At 33.1% G+C, this 17,974-nt stretch overlaps 1 protein-coding gene across 1 annotated transcript in view; it reads right to left on the bottom strand.

Annotated features, from left to right (window-relative positions):
- Nucleotides 1–17,974, bottom strand: part of LOC143239027 (protein turtle-like) — a 212,590-nt gene that overhangs the window by 58,193 nt on the left and 136,423 nt on the right. Inside the window, exons 4-5 of the mRNA XM_076479760.1 lie at nucleotides 10,773–10,976; nucleotides 4,857–5,150 (exon numbers count right to left, since the gene is read on the bottom strand). Coding sequence (XP_076335875.1) covers nucleotides 4,857–5,150; nucleotides 10,773–10,976 — 498 coding nt within the window. The remainder of the gene's footprint in view (nucleotides 1–4,856; nucleotides 5,151–10,772; nucleotides 10,977–17,974) is intronic.

The raw sequence follows: 17,974 nt of genomic DNA, 5'->3' as shown, positions 1-17,974 counted from the left end.
CCGATTTATCCTTGAGGAAGTATAACCAAATTATTTAGTAACTACTTTTTAAACTGTTTTTATAAACTTAAATTTATACATTAGACGTCATTAAATATTCAACTGTCATTTCCATCTAATTATTCATGTTCATTCTATAATATTATTTTCGTTACTTTTTTGGTTGGTATTCTATCTTTATGTCCTTCATAAGGAATGCTTTAAAATTTTGAATACAAATATTTCAAGTCATTAGTGTAGTACAGGAGGAGCAGTCTGTATTTAAAGACTTTATTCAAAACCAGGGAAGAAATGATTTCCTAAAACACTTTAAGGCATGCTGTAAAGAAATTGTGGTACTAATTTTTCCCCTGAACTTTCGAATCACACGACTGTCAGAAAAACTACAAAAAACATGACAGATTTTCATTAAGTCAAGTGAAAGTAATTCCATTTAGTAATATACACTCGGAAGTTGTGTAACATACCATTGTGGGTTTTAGCATAAGAACATCTTCAAAGCTTTAAAGTTTCATAAGCTTTATTTAATCTTGTTCGTATTTGCATACATGTTGGTCAATATTATTGCAAGGAGCAGACCTCCAGCTAACACGATAAACTATATATAAATTGGAGCAAAATCCTTATGACTGGATGTGTTAATGATTATTCCATGAAATGTTTCTCTAACTCAAAGTGAATTATTTAGTAAAGGCAATTGTACACTTATTATCGGAAATCAAAAGTAGAAAAGCTTACGTCCACAAATTATATTGAATACATGTATGTGTGCTGCTAAAAGTCGGTCAATTCATAAGATTGGTGTAATAAACGGGATGAAAATAATTTGTATATGTCATTTTACCTGAGTGAAACATGGTATAACGCATGTTCAACATGTTATTAATAATGTATTTTTCTTATAGCCATTTGTACTTATATGGTTAGAGAAGTATTAGTTCTAGGTAAGCAGGGCAATTTTTAATCCCGATGAATAACATGTATTACAGTGAAAAATTATCTTGAGCACACAATCAGGAAGTTATCACACTTAAGTTTAATTTGAATACCGCACTGTTCACATTTACTTCATAATATTTTAAGTAATGCAATAATACTTTGAGCTACTAATTCAAATGTTAATTTGATAAGCCATTTAAGCAAAGTAAAGTCTAAGAAAAGGAGTTACATACATTTGTAACTTTATGTTTATTAGAGAATGGAGCCCTTTGTTATAAACTGATAATTTAGCAAATTTGTTGACTATTCATATGTAAATGATAAAAACTGGGAAGCCAAATGAAATTAGTTTAAGCTTTTTATATTTTTTAAAACTGTTTTGAGTCCTGCTACACAAATTAATCAAGCGCTGGTAAAATGACTATAAATTACAAAATGGCCATATTTACAAAGTTGCCATGCGTTCGCAAATGAAGATGCGAGATAAAAATAAAATTTTCATTCGGCAATTTCAGTCATAGTTTTTGACTCATTAATAATGTAGGGGTCCGACATGGCCAGGTCGGTTAAGGCACTCGACTCGTAATCTGAGGGTGGCAGATTCGAATCCCTGTCACACCGAACATGCTCGCCCTTTCAGCCGTGGGAGCGTTATAAATGTGACGTTCAATCCCACTATTCGTTGGCAGAAGAGTAGCCCAAGAGTTGGCGGTGGGTGGTGATGAATAGCTGCTTTCCCTCTAGTCTTACACTGCTATAGTAGGGACGACTAACGCAAATAGTCCTGGTGTAGCTTTGTGCGAAATTCAAACAAACCAGACCAATAATGTAGGTTTCTAACTAGTCACAAATGAAAATTTTAATGGAAAATTTAGTGCTGAAAATTTGAAATCTATATGTTTGGTCATGATTTTATAGAAACATGTATGGTAATTATGATTTTGTATCAGTTTACCTTGGCTGAGAGCATACAAAATCCTGATAAAATTCACACGCAAATATACACATGCAAACACATTTAGATTTTGTAACATACATGGAGATGTTTATAAACATGTTTTTTATAAAGAAACTAAAGTCAAATTTATCCTTCTACGGTGTTAAACAAATTTTGTAATACGAGTTGTTGTTTTTTCTAGATTAGCAATAGAATCAGCAGAACCTGCGAAATAATTATTAGTAATCTACCATATCAATTATGTATAATTATGAGGGTCTATGCTTTTTAAAAAGATTTTCTAGTCATACAACAGCTTTCCAATAATAATTTTATAATTTTAGCTAATATAAGGCAGTAACGCTTTAACTGTAAATATGTTTTTACATATAAACAGATGTAATATAGTGTTTTACCACACTATAAAGGTTTTTTTTTATCAACAGCGGTAAGTCTACAGATTTACAACGCTAAAATCAGGGGTTCGATTCCCTTCTGTCGACTCAGCAGATAGCCCGATGTGGCTTTGCTATATGAAAACACACACACACACAAACACACTCTTTTAGCAAACCTGATTAGTTTTCAATTTATCGATAAATTTATTTATTACCGTATCCATTTCAAGTACTTTATGATACAATGACACAGCGGTGTTCCTGGGGATTTACACTGCTAGAAACCGGGTTTCGATACCCGTGGTAAGAAGTTCAGCGATAGCTTTACGCTTAACCTCAAACAAACAAACTTTGACAAATAATATTTACAAACAGATTCTTTAATATTATATCAATAAACAACCTGTTTATAAGCATTATTAATGGTATATCATTCTAATGCTCAGAGCTTATATCTATATTTTTGCAAAAGTTTGTTCATGAAATATATCGTAAAGTTAGATATATTTATTGTGATTCACAAAATACATAGACAATTTAATCCGGTAAATTTTCAAAGTAGTAATAACTTTATTGGTTCCATATGTCATGTTGGATAGAAATATAAAATACTGAGATGTCTGACACAGAAACATATTTCTAAAATTCAGGTAAAATAATCAGAAATGGATTAGTTGAATAAACTACTTTTGAGAGAATTTTCTGTTCATATTTATTGACTTTCTTCACCAATCAGCAACATTTTTTTTTTCATCTTTAAGCAAAATATAGTATAGTTATTTAATTACTAGGATTTTCGTGATAAACGAGTTTATTTCCTTACTAATCTAGACGTTTTAGTTACAAGATTTAAGCATAATGCCTTTCCACGTTATAATTTAAAATATTTAACAGTAAACGTTATAAAATTTCACTCAAGTTGAAAATTATAATACTATAGAAGTTTCTCATAAAACTGTCAGTTATTGTTATAGCATAAAATGAAACATTTTTAATTGAAGGTATGACCGGGGTGATTTAATAGCTGGGATAAAGGGCTGAAGATCGAAACATTTAAGATATGAGTACATAATACGGCAATAAACTTGTTGCTTATTTTAAGCTGTTAGCATGATATAACCGTTATTCTAGATATTCTTCTGCTAATGTTATAAATTTACAGATTTCTTTTTACGAAAGTTTTTTATATAAAATAAGCCCTAAATTAAGATTTATTTATTTTAACTTACAGTAGATTAAGTAGCTTAAATAATCAAATCATCTGATAACGAGAAAATATGTTGTCAAATTGAAAAAGAAATACTGTGATTTACAAGAAGTCGTGGTATGAAAAATGTGGCATCTTGTAACAGGCGAGTATCCATGAATGCAAAGATCAGTGTAAAAAAACAGTCCACGCGCCGCAGGTAACAGTTTGTAACATAATAAAATGATTTCGTCTGGAAAAGCTACGCAAGTTGATGATGCAACATATCTATTCAAACAGCTGAAGTAGCCTATTGGCTCCCCAGTGGCTCAGCGGTATGTCTGTGAACTTCCAACGCTAAATACCGGGTTTCGATACCCGTGGTGGGCACAGCACAGATAGCCCATTGTATAGCTTTGTGCTTAATTCAAAATAACAACAACAACAGTTGCCTATAGATTTCCGTATGATTAAATTGTTGAAGCGGGCAGCGGTGGAAAGTATCGTCCTCATATATTAGATGGATTATCGAACCAAACAGGGACGAATGATGAGATTTTTACATGATGTCTTCACAAAGAATCTTTTTCTAATGGAAACTAGGCTGCAATTAAGATACACTGTGGTCAGTGCTAACGCTTCAGAATCGTTTTAGAATAACTTACCCAACCTTTGTACGCAATCAAAGTGCAACATTTGGAAAGCATAATTAAAAGTTCACTCTGATTTTGACTGGTAACATTTTGTTTATGCACTTCTTGGTACAAAATTCCTTAGTTAAAGAGTTTTCGCATGGGATATAAATTGTCTCTTATAAGTAACTATATATTATCTCATATAGATAAGAAATCTAAATATTGACTACTTCTTTGCTCTTATTGAGTAAAAACATTTCCCTATACTATACCAATACGGTAAACACTCATCAGTACTTTTTGTACATACATTTTCGCCAAAATGAAAATATCTATAATACAAATATGAAACTTCACGTTACAACTCAGATGGTAAATAAATAACTGGCAGTAAATAAATAACGCAGTTCCATATTTGTCATTAATTTGAGAAATATTTAAAGGATCTGATAATTAAATCATGTTACATTTTGTACAACTCAGTATGAAAAATTATTAAACTTTTCTTTACTATAACTTTAAAGCTCCGATTTATCAGTCAGGCCCTAGACTCTCTTTATTGATTTCGCTAATGATAAACAGTTTGCATTGAATTAAACAACGTTATCTCGTTATTTGGCTAAAGCATATTCAGCTCCACATTTTGCTTGACTAAGATGTCAGTAATGATGATATTTTCATGGGAAATAACTTCGGATCATATTGCTCATTATTAAAAAAAATGTACATAGACAAAATATTATTTTCTCAGAACAACTTACAATAGATTTCAAGTTTCCAGCCGTCTTCTATAGCACTGTTAGGAATGAGTGGATTGTCAGCTCTGCACGAAAGGTATTTTCCATCGTCAGTGATGGACGGTGTGAATGTAAGGATACTAGTTTCCAGCCCGGCGTTATCAACGGTAAGCTTTGTTTGCTGAAGCTGTTCGTTTCCTTTCCACCAAGTGATGTAAGCCGTAGGTCGGGAGCCACTTGAAAAACAACGGACCTCTACTTCTTCTTCGGCAGAAAGAGGGCGCATTGCGGACTGAATCTTTACTGTAATAGGCTTCACTAAATACAAAAGTGACAATAGAATAATTTAATTTAATCCAATGAATAACAAAAACGTATGGAGGAGTTAATTGAATAAAACTCAACATAATGTTTTGGGGTAAAACATGGGACCTATTGGTCCATCTCGGCTCTTCCATTCTCTAAACTAAACTGTTTATTTGTTGTTGTTTTTTAATTGCGCGCAAAGCTACACAAAGGCAATCTGCGCTAGCCGTCCATAATTTAGCAGTGTAAGACTAGAGGGAAGACAGCTAGTCATCGCCACCAATCGCCAACTTTTTGGCTACTCTTTTACTAACGAATAGTGGGATTGACCGTTACGTTATAACGCCCCCACGGCTGAAATGGCGAGCATGTTTGGTGTGACGGAGACTTAACCCACGACCCTCAGATTACGAGTCGAACGCCTTAACCCACCTGGCCATGCCGGGACTCTAAACTAAACTAAAAATATTAATAAATCAATGTAGGAAAAAAAATTTCAAGCCACTCTTTATCATTCATACTCTAAACAAGCTTTATCTGAACCTCATTTAAATTTACAGCCCCCACAAAATCAGAAGGCAACCCATTCTATAGGCCAATTACCCAATTTGAGAAATAAAATAATCCTAGTCGAATACCTTGCCTAAATTTATATTTATGTTCCCTAGTTCTACAGTTCTCGCTGTTCAGTTTGAAAATTGTTAATGCATTAAATTTTCAGTTCCTTTTATTATCTCAAACATTTCTAACGTTGCAGTAATAACAATTAACCGTACACTGATAACTACGTCTTTGTTATTTCCTATGCTAAACTGTTTTGCCTTTTATTCGTTTTCATTTAGTTTATCCTGGCCATCCACTGACTAGTCATATTTTAAACTTTTCTTATAGCCGAGAAAATAGCTTTGGGAAACAAGCTATTCCCTATTCTATTTAAATGCAAACAATCCATCAAAAAAGCTCCTTTCTTCCACTGAATTGATCCCAGAAGTTCAAACAGCCAATCTGCCCATCCTTACATCCTTAAGTTTAGTATTTAGCCCTACCAACTGACACACATTTGATTCTGGACAATATCTACGACAAAATTAGATTATGATCCTTTTCTATAAATGCTTTATCATCTCCTTCTACTTACTAATTAACTCCTGTGACTTACCTTTTCTCACATCATTCGCCCCTATATGCAAAGCAAAAACTGCAACTTTCTCATCCCCTGCTCTGTCAGATTATCCTTCACCGATGCCCATGGGTAGCATAACCTAATTCCTTTTTAACCTACAGACTATCCTAGCCACATGCCTTATTAAGGAATCACCCACTGCTATAACTTCCTTAAGTTTATTATCTATATCCTTTTGTGTCCCTTTTGTTTTCCTTCCCTCAAGTAGTTCTTCGTCTGCAGAAGCCAAGGGCTCAGAACAATTATATCCACTACTTTTAATCCTAATAGTACTCTTTCTAAATTCCCGAAAGCCATTATTAGATGATGTATGCTTTGCATGTAAAAATTTAAGCTTCTCTTCAAATGTGCTGCCATTTTCTACAGTCTACACTTCTCCTTATCTATTGCCTTTATTTTAATTAGTATAAACTCTAACTTCTCTTTCAACCTACAAACTTTATATATACCTTGCACATTATATATGTAAAAACGACTGGTATGGATAAAGAAAGCACTATGTACAGGAGCGAACAACGTTTCGACCTTCGTTGGTCATCGTCAGGTTCACAAAGAAAGAAAGAGGTAATCGACTGCATAATTAAAGAAGCCTTACTTATACAATAACTCAAGCCCAAAATAAACCAATACAAAGAAACACCTTTATACCTATATTAATAAATATAATTCAATATCTAAGCACGTCCTCTACATTCCTACACTCAATTACCCAACCGCCTTCAAACATGTGGTCAGCTATCGGTCAGTTACTTCTTTCTTTATGAACATGACAATGACCGAAGAAAGTCGAAACGTTGTTCGCTCCTCTACATAGTGCTTTCTCTACTCATACCAGCCGTTTTTACACATATAATTTTCTCTATAAGTGGGTTTTTTCGTTATCACGAATTTTTAATTTCACATCTTCATTACAAGCTTCTTTAAAAGTACATGCCATCCCCGGGTTCCCATATAAAACTAACTTACTGCATTCATTACATCTAACAAACTGTGAACCTTATTTCCTGCAACAGTCGTAACCCCTGTATTTATATTTATGGCTTGAAAATAAACATTTAATAACAAATACCAGTATTCAATTGTCAAAACTGTTATTTTGAAATTTAACATCTAAGAATCAATTATATTTTTATCATTACTTTGTTTTTAGACTAAAGTAATTTGGTTTACCTTCAATTATATAGAACTTTATTTGAAGTAACAATAATTAGTATTTAATTTCATTTAAATACATATAATGTCGATATCCCAATGTATTTAATTTGATTTATAACTTCCCTATAACTATAAGATGAATTTAAACTAATGGAACTATTCTAATTTCAGGAAAAAGAAAACAAATTAATCGTTAAAACACAAGGAAACTAGTCTTTAGACTGTTTTTACATAATCAAACAATGTATTAACCCATTTTATGCTTTACCTTTACGTTGAAATACAACTCATCCTAAAGTATCGTTATACTTACTAAGCCTAAGTTACATCACTAAAGTGTGAGTTAAAACTATGACCGTCTCACTAAATCTAGTTATTCTTTTGTTATTTAACCGAAATTACTACAATTACTGAGAAAAAAAACAAAAACACTTTAGCCCCAGAAACATATAAGTGCAAATATTTATAAATCTATTTTTTTCAATTTAATAAATATGTTCTAAGTTATACGAATTTTCTATTTTATGTACAAGCTGTCTTTTCATAATTAAAATGACACAAAATGGGTATTTATTTGCACAATACATGTGCGTATTTAATGATGATAAAAGGAATTCCTTTGATAGATCGCTATATAGTTCCACAGAAAGACTTAATGCTTGACAAAAAATATTGTGTCCAAATGGCTTAGAAGTACGTTTGATTAATTGTAATGCTAAAATTCAGGTTTCGATACCAGCGATTTGCACAGCACAAGTAGTCCGTTGTGTAGTTTGCACTTAACAATAACATATTAAAATAAAGCAATAGTGTGTGTGTGTATGTTTCTTATAGCAAAGCCACATCAGACTATCTGCTGTGTGCCAGTAAGGAATCGAACCCTTAATTTTAGTGTTGTAAATCCGTAGACTGACTACTATCCCTGCAAGGAAAAATAAAACACCAGAAGCTAGGGATTCTATTTATGAGTATTGTTTTACATTTGAAGAACATAACAAAAGTCAATAACTGAGTTCATCAAATATCATCAAAATGGATAACATCTTCAATAGGGAATATGCAGAATATTTACGTGCTCAAACCTTTCTTGAAAATATAGACAGGGGATTGTTTTTAATTTCGCGCAAACATACACTAGAGCTATCTGCAGTAGTCGCCCCTAATTTAGCAGTGCAAAACGAGACTAAAGAAAAGGCAACTAGCCATCACCACCCACCGCCAACTCTTGGGCTACTCGAATAGTGGGATTGACCATCACATAATGACGCCCCCACGGCTTAAAGGGCAAATATGTTTGGTTTTATGGGAATTCGAACCCTCAAATTACGAGTGGAGCGCCTTAACCACCTGGCTACTTCAGGCCATACACAGGGGATATCTTTTCCCATCAGTACATAATTTTGAATTACAAAGACTAGAGGGAAAGCAGCGAACCATCTACAACCACTGCCATCTATTGGAAGTTGTCTTATTACACTGAATAGTTTGATGTGATCTTCACTCTTACAGTGCATTAAAGGCTACAAAACGCGAAATATGTTTTTATGGCAGTTGGATGTAAACCACAAACGTTCATATTCATACTTCGGGCACGATGATCATTAAGTTACGTTTGTTCTATCATAATGTAACTTTAACTTTGAGACCAATGTCATGTGAATGGCTTCTTTGGTTTTCTAGATTAATTATGCCAGCTTTTAATATTTTAAACTTAAAATAGGGAAAGTCAGTATACTATAAAAATACAATACATTTAAGCTAATATCGCACCAGGTAGTTAAGGCACTCGACTCGTAATCCGAGGGTCGAGAGTTCGAATCCCCATCACACCAAACATGCTGGACCCGTTGGGGGTTATAACGCAACATTCAATTCCACTGTTTGTTGGTGAAAGAGTAGCCCAAAAGTTGGCAGTGGGTGGTGATGACTGGCTTTCTTCCCTCTAGTCTTACAATACTAAGTTAGGGACAGCTAGCACAGATAGCCATCGTGTAGGTTTGCGCGAAATTCAAACCAATGCAAACCATACTATTTTAATTAAGATATACAAAATAATTTTCCCACTAGCCTAAATCATATCTGATTATTTGTTGAATTTCTAACAAAGCTACTAGGAGGCTACTACTCTTATCTGTCTCTAACTTAAAAGTGAGAGATTTGAGGGAAAGCAACTGGTCAACCCTGTCCAAACTGAACGTTTTCTATGCTCTTTATTAACAAAAAGTGGTATTGGTTGTCATTTTTTATCACGTCTACGGTAGGAAAGAGCGATAATGTTCTGTCACAAAATTTAAACTCGTGATCTACAGTTAGCACTTCTGGCGTACTTACTGCCACCCGTAGTCAAACTCTTAAATAATGAAGGATTAGATCTCGAAATGACAAAAAATTAGTGTACATATATGTTTCAAACTTTCGCATAAATCTCTCATAATAGATACTTGCGGTTAGTCGAATTTTGATCTGTTAAACTGGCGGAAAGAAAGCTAAACAACAACATCTTCAAAAAATGGCATAGTTGAATCAAACTATTACTTTTATATCTCACTCAAAAGAAAGAAAGAAACATTGTTCTATATTCAGTGATGTCGAAAAAATCCACTTGTAGAGAAATATATATGTTCATGAACCTGACGATGACCGAAGAAGGTCGGAACGTTGTTCGCTCTTCTACGTAAAATATTTTCTCAACCCAAACGAGCCAATTTTACATATGTATTGTTCTATTTTATTTCTGTTACATTAGTTTACTTTTAATTTTTAGAACATAATGGATAGTCAATAGACAGTATTTTCAGAAACTGAATGGTTAAAGAATGAAACTAGAGGGGCACTCACTAAAAAGTATGTCTCAGCAACGCATCATTGTTCATATTCGGCTGTCAAAATATACAAAATGGTACTTGTTTGTCTGTCTTTATAACAAACACAGACCATTTATGGTACGACAATGGGGTATACTATTATACATACGTCCATCACATTTCATCAACATCCCACAATGTTTGACCAATTTATCGACCAAGTAGTGTGAAAAATCGGTCCCCACGTTAAGAGATAGAGTATTTTTATTTTCGTGACCTTGTTGTGACCTTAATCTTTGACTTCAATACTATAAATTAAAGACTTATAAGTTGGTTCATAGTCCAAAATCCATTTCAGCCGTTTTGGAGAAATCTTGCGACAAACATACAAACAAACAAAGAAAAACAGGGATGAAACTTAACCTCTGTCCGTCTTTGACGGTGGAGGCAACTATTTTAGAAGAAGAAAAGTCGTTTTGCTTTGTTACTTACAGTTTAAATCGAGAGTAACAGAAGCTGAGCCGGGTACAGTAACGTTACTGTTTGAGGCTTTGCAAGTCAGTTCAGAAAGGAGATCCTTCCGTTTTATGTTGGTGATAGTTAATTCATTGTCAACGACATCGTGAGGTTTGAAGGTGTAACTGTCGTCGAGCAAAATATCTTCTTTCCACCAAATCACGGAAGGTCGAGGTTTTCCTACAGAGCATAGATTAAAATTATCTTCGACGTTTTTCATCTTCCGTAACAGGGAAAAACTTCAAGAACAATACAAAGTTAAATACTGGTAAAATGATTGAGACATAAAAAAATATGCTTATCGTATTTCTCGAGAAACCCATTTTCCTATATATGGTATATAAACTTTACAACATTCCAAAGAAAACACAAATAAGAAATTCAAAAGGTATATTAGAACCAAGGAAAGAAAGAAATGGTACTTAAACATTTCATTAAAATGTTTTTATGTGAGAAAAAAGATATATAAAATAATTCTAATATATTCTAGGTTCAGATATATGAAGAACTGTAAGCAATACGATTAGAAAAAGAACTGGAATGTTCAGTACAAAAAAAACGATGAAATTTTGTACGAAATAATTTCTTTTATATCTGAAACTTGACTTTACATAAAAATATACAAATATGTGCGTTTGAATCTGTGTAACTACAACAGTAATAGTTCGGAATCGAGAATTAAAATAAGCGCAAATGTCAGGTCTTTTTACCAGTAAGGTTTCTAATTTGTATCTCTTTTTGAACTGAATTTTACGCAATATTGCAATTCTCAAAGTAAACGAAATTTCATAGTACTACTTCTTGTACACTTTCAAACACACTGCACATATGAATTAAAAGATAAACATATATTATAATATTTAATCTGTGATAAAAAAAATGTTACAAAAATAACGTAAATCGCATTTTTCAGCCTATTTATACAAATCAAATCAGACATTTTATGAATCATCATGTTATCTGAAATGTAAATGCCTGGTCATTCAAGCTATTTTTAAACATCAGTACTTCGTAGAGGTAATATTACACTGCATTATAGAGACGAACTTTTATTTTTGAATGGGAGCTCTTACATTTCCTAAGCGTTATTTGTTTTAGTAGAATTACATGTCTGCCTTAAGCGAATTTCGTTTCACTTGTTTGTAGCTTTAACCGTCTTCTATTAAATTTTATTTAAGTAGATTTTCAATTAATATATACGAATGTTAACATTCACTTTAAGAAGCGAACAATATATTTTAAAGAAAATTTATGAATGTTTAAATTTCGTAAATTGGTTTTGGTATTAAGGTAACACTTGAACTTTCGGCTTAAACTTATTTTGAAGTTAACAAAATTTCAGTAGATTTATTGTTCACAATCCAGTTTTTTGGGGTTTTCTTTTACTGTTAATCCATAGTCTAGTTTATATTACAAGGGAGAAATATGTTAAATTGATAAGAGTTCATTCAGTGAAATTTTAATTTCGTGTTATCAGCTATATACACTCATTATCCACACGTTCGAGTGCTTTATTGTATTGTACGCTGTTTAATGGATGTAAATTGTATAACTCTTACAAAATACTTGCGATTTGAGCAAAGTCGTGTCTTGTCTCTATTTGTGCCACCTGAGTGTTACTGCTCAAATGGAAATATGCATCAAAGCTCGAAGTCAGAGAATTTCCAGTTATTTATGAGTCTAGCTTCCCTTCTCAGCAACATATCACAATATCTTCAAAGCACATGATATTTAATTTTAACAATGTTTATCACAATGAACAATGAGAGTTAAGCACTGCTATTTCATACTTAAAACTGGAGTGTGTTGTTGCTAGAAATATAAAGAATAATTCTTCTTGAGAAACTTGTTTTCAAGGGATTATTAGTGTGTGATATTATTTGACAATATACGTCTCCATTTACTAGATAAAAATGAAGTTCAGTAAGGATGCACTCTGTTATCAACACCCTCTCTTTCAAGGAATGTTTCGACGAGTTTAACAGTATGTGGTCAGGCGTTACATTACACTGAAAACATGACAAAATGTATTAATTTATTGCAACAGAAATAGTTGTAAGATATTCTCCTTATAAATTCTTGTACTAGTGGTACTAATTCATACGGTGTAAGAGTTGATATGCTCACCACTACTTAGTTATGTTACAATTATGCTTCCATCACTAACATATACGTGAGGTTCCTATTCACTACAAATGGCATCTCATCTATAAAAATAATAGTTGCAGGTGAGGTGTATTTTCCTTTATTGGGCTTCCATCATACAAGATAGCCTTGTAAGGTCTAGTTCTAATAACGTGTACTCTGACAAAGCGTCTTGTTTCGACTGTAAACATTTAATTCAGACTTGGATCATCTGTTCTTTGAAAGTGTTGAACAACAATTAGAAGTACGTCCCTCTTCATGTTTTATGAATGGTAGATGTCATCTATTTGAGGAAATGTGCCACAGGAAACTGTTAACTATGCTTTGGACCACTGGAAGGGGCCAAGTTCTGATGTGCTTAGCTGGCTTCCATTTTCTAATACCAGATGTCTTCTTTAAAGTCCAGTTATAGATATAACAAAACAAACACATTTTTGTTTATAAACAATTAGAAAACTTTAATTTCAGGTTACATGACTGCCTATTATAATGTCTGCTTCGAGTAAAATGACCTGAAGACGTGGAGATGATTGGCATTATATTATAAACGTGAATTTATTTCTGTAACTATAATAGTAAAAAGTTTTTTCAAAGGTATTAAAACTTCAAGTTGTAAGAAGTAAATAGGGCAATAAAATGTCCACAAAAATTATTTATGCTTGCATCTTAAAAACATATTCTTCGGAGTGTTTTGCGGCTTCATTCATGAATAATTAGATCTTTCTCGCCTTTATACAAACACTGTTGACGAGTAACCAAAATACGATTAAAAAGTAACGACTATTAAAATTAATTCAAACAAAGTAACAGTGAGGACAACTGTTTTTCAAACTAATATATAAGTCTTTATTTAACAAATCATTCTACAGAATACAAACACTTTACATTCAGTCGACTGGTTTCTTGTTTTGTATAATTAAAGTTTATACAGCGAAGCTTAAAGATACTATGTTTCTGTCTATTGAAAATTTCATTAAACATGAACATTAAGTTTTTATAAGTTATATCAACTTAAGCCTAATCTCAGACCTTAGACATTTTTAATTTTAGTTTCTTTTTCGAATCGAAAGAGAGTCTTGTCATTTGCGTGAAGCCTTTCTTAAATTGATCCAAAAATTGAAACGAATGTCTATAATAGATATTACGACAACTCTTTTGCTGGTCGATTAATTTTTAAGCAGAGACAATAACATCACTGTATCAATACTCATTCGAAGGAAAAAGTAATTTTAACATCAATGAATAATGTACCAGAACAAAATTACATTGGTATGTAGGACTCATTGTAAATTAGTGTGAGATTGCTATTAACAAAATTAGATTATTCTACAAACAAGATTTAATCATTTAATTTGAGAGGTTCACTTCATTGTTAGAAGATTCTTCTGTCTTAGTGAAACTAATAATGTTGAAAACGAATTCGCACGAAGTTACAATTAATTTTAAGTGCAATGTTGATACGAGTGAATTGAATTATACTGCGTTTTATTTATTCAATACGCATCCTGTATTGAAAAAAAAAATTAATCTAAGTGTTTCTATCTGAAACAAAACAAGCCAATTCCTGACGTACCGAAATAGTCATTCTCAAACAATGGATGATTTTTATTACATAAATAAAACTAAACAAGATTACGTACCTTTAAGGCGTCAAATCAGAAAAAAATACAATAGTTATAACTTGATATCTAGGCAATTAAAGCAATGGATAAATTTAACGAAATTAAAGGCTTTCTCTTGTAATATTTAATTACGAAAATATGTCGTTAAACTAAATGATGTTAACTTTAAATTTGAATTAAACTGTCGCTACTAAACGTCTCATGTTTTATCTAAGAAAGTTTGTTTGTTTTTGAATTTCGGGAAAATCTACACTAGGGCTAGCTGCGCCAGTTATCCCAAATTAGAAGTGTAAGACTAGAGGGAAGGCACCTAGTCATCACCACCCACCGCCAAATCTTGAGCTACTCTTTTACTAACGAATAGTTGGTTTGACCGTTGCGTTATAGCGCCATAATTGATAGAGAATGTTGTTGTGACAGGAATTCGAACCAGCAATATTCGGATTAAGAGTCGAGCAGGCCCGGTGTTAGAGCGCTCAATCTTTATCCGAAAAGTGGAGGTTTGAATCCCCGTCACACCAAACATCTGGACTTTTCAGCCATGAGGAGGTTATTATTTAACAATCAATTCCACTATTTCTTGGTAAAAGAGTAGCTGAAGAGTTGGCGGTGGGTAGTGATAACTCGCTGCCTTCCTTCTAATCTTGCACTGCTAAATTAGGGACGGCTGGCACAGATATCCCTCGCGTAGCTTTGCGCGAAATTAAAAACCAACAACAACAAACAAACAAAACGAGTAGAGTGGCTTAACCACATTGCCATGTCGGGCTGTTTTTAAAAGAGAAGCATTATATAATACAGGAAAATACTGAAAAAACGACGTGTGAATAATTTGAACTAAGTGGACAGTTTATCCCTATTATAGTCCTTCAGTGGTATGTTTGTGGACTTACAAAACCAAAACCAATACCCGTGGTATGCAGAGCGCAACACCCCTTTGTTTATTTTGGTTTTTGAATTACAAACAAGTAAACAAAACCATTATTACAAAAATACTAAGAAACACAATCAAGTTTTATAAATTACTAATCCTTCGTATCTGTTTTAAAGAAACTTGTACACTTTACTTTTATTCTACCATAAATTAATTAATGTACAAACATTTTTTCTAACGTTCTGGATTACTCTTCACAATTCTAGTCAAATTCTTTGGTTGCCATTTAACCTTCTTAGTTTTTATATAAGCCCATGCAGTTTTAATAACATACATAGCAGAACCTCGTGCAAAGCAAACCATGCTTGTGAATTTATCCTCTTTAATCTTCAATGGTTCGTGCTTAGAATCACTAACAGTTTTGCTCGAAGACAAATCCCTGCCCGATAAGTAAGATAATCACAGGCAATATCACTACAGAATAATCATGTACACGTAGAGAGCATAGCTTGAGTTACTTAAACTCGCTTTTGAATAGCTGTTACTCTCTCTTTCTGTTAATCACTTCCATTATCAAATGTAGTGGTTTCGTACACTCTTGTAAGTATTCACGTATTCCTATTGAAACAGAATTTGTCTTTAATCTGCCTTATACAGTAACCTTTAATAGGCAAAAGTTTGAGAGCTATATATTTACCATGTGGTATTTCTGGTTGGGGAGCATGGATTTGTTCAACAAACTATTACTGGGAGCATGAATACATCGAAGTTGACAGAGGTTATTTCTTCACCCCTGTGTTTGTGTTTTTGTCAGACATATTTCTTGAAAAAGGCTGAATAGATCTTGAGGAAAGTTGGTATATGACTGGACTATGACCCAACTCAGAAATGATTAGTTTTTGAGGGTAAAGGTCACAGTCAAGTCCACGAAAATCCAAATAATCTCTATCATTTAATGTGAAGATAACGTTCTATCACAATTTTGTATTTACAGCTCAATTACAAATAATTAAACTTTAATGAAATTTGGTAGACACATGTGGAATATTATTCTTCATTGTCCTGCCAAAAAAAAAAAAAAAAAATCGGCTGTGTTTATTGATAACGACAGACATAAGGACATATTTTCTGAAGTATCGATGACCGCATATAATCAACGCTAGGTGGCAGACATATGTGCTACCTTGAGTTTCCCTCTAGTTGACTGTTCTTTTATAGGCATTATGCTGGTGTGGCACTGTCTTATTAGAGGAATGTCAGCCAATCACAGAGTAAAATATCAGCATGTAACTGTACGCTAGTTTTCATACAATAGAATCAGAACAATTTCCAAAATGTTTTTTATAAAAAAATAATAATATTTTAAAACCCCAAAAGTGAACGTATTATGTAGTATATACATGGGAAGAATGTGCAAACTATACTTACACGAAGTTAGCAGCTTACTCTAATTTGCTTGTCTTGTATGTGTTGTATCAATCTGTTAATAAGCTTGGTTAACCAATTGAAAATATAATATTTCAGAAATAGAAAGCAGAAATGAAACATACTGCACATAACATGAAGTTTGGTTTGGTCGTTATCGAGTAGAAAGCTACACAATGAGCAATCTGTAGTCTGTCCACCACTGGTATTTAAACCCAATTTTTAGCATTTTAATTATGTAGACTTAGCGGTAAGCTACTGGAAGCCATAAGAGAAGAAAAAGAGAAGACACGGACAAACGTAAAATATAATCTAGTGAGAGAATCAGTTGCAAAAGTAAATTAGATACGTATACAGTGATGGGGATACATCGCTCATCAGGCTTCTATTTATCCGCCTTCTATGTGAAATAATATTATAACTCAAAAGTTTAACCCAAATTATTTGCTGAAGAAAGAAATGTTGAAGGCCACAATGTTCTAAATCTACAGTTATTTTCCATCATCTGCTATCGCTTGTGAAAAGGAATGTTATTGCTTCCAATCAAAGAGGAAAACAAAGGTAATTGGTTACAAAGTAAAATGAAAAAAATGAATATAAGCGGACTACTGGGAACGATAAATAAAATTTATTTCCTTACGTTGACATTCTAGATTCCAGAATTGTCGGACACTTGTGTGAATAACAGTAATAAAAAACTAAAAAAAACTTCGGTATATAATTACATATCTTAAAAATGAACTTTATTTTTGCAAATTCAAAGTGTAGAAATACACACTGCCTTCTCCGCGATCAATATAGTCCCTACGTTGTTTTGTGTTTGTGTTTTTTCATATAGCAAAGCCACGTCGAGCTATCTGTTGAGTCCACCGAGTGGAATCGAAACCCTCATTTTAGCGTTGTAAATCCGTAGACTTACCGCTCTACCGGCCGGGTACTCTTACGATGTGCGCTTAGTTGTGTAATTTTAAGCATTTGCGAGCAGCTTAAAATGTATTTTACACTCGGTGAGCATGAAAATTCCGTCGCACCAAACATGCTCGCCCTTTCAGTCGTGCGGGCGTTATAATGTGACAGTCAACCCCACTATTCGTTGGTAACAGAATAGCGCA

The sequence above is a fragment of the Tachypleus tridentatus genome, chromosome 13 (assembly GCF_004210375.1).
Source record: "Tachypleus tridentatus isolate NWPU-2018 chromosome 13, ASM421037v1, whole genome shotgun sequence".
Classification (NCBI taxonomy): domain Eukaryota; kingdom Metazoa; phylum Arthropoda; class Merostomata; order Xiphosura; family Limulidae; genus Tachypleus; species Tachypleus tridentatus.
Note: the sequence above shows the minus strand (reverse complement) of the source record. Positions and strands in the feature narration are given on the sequence as shown.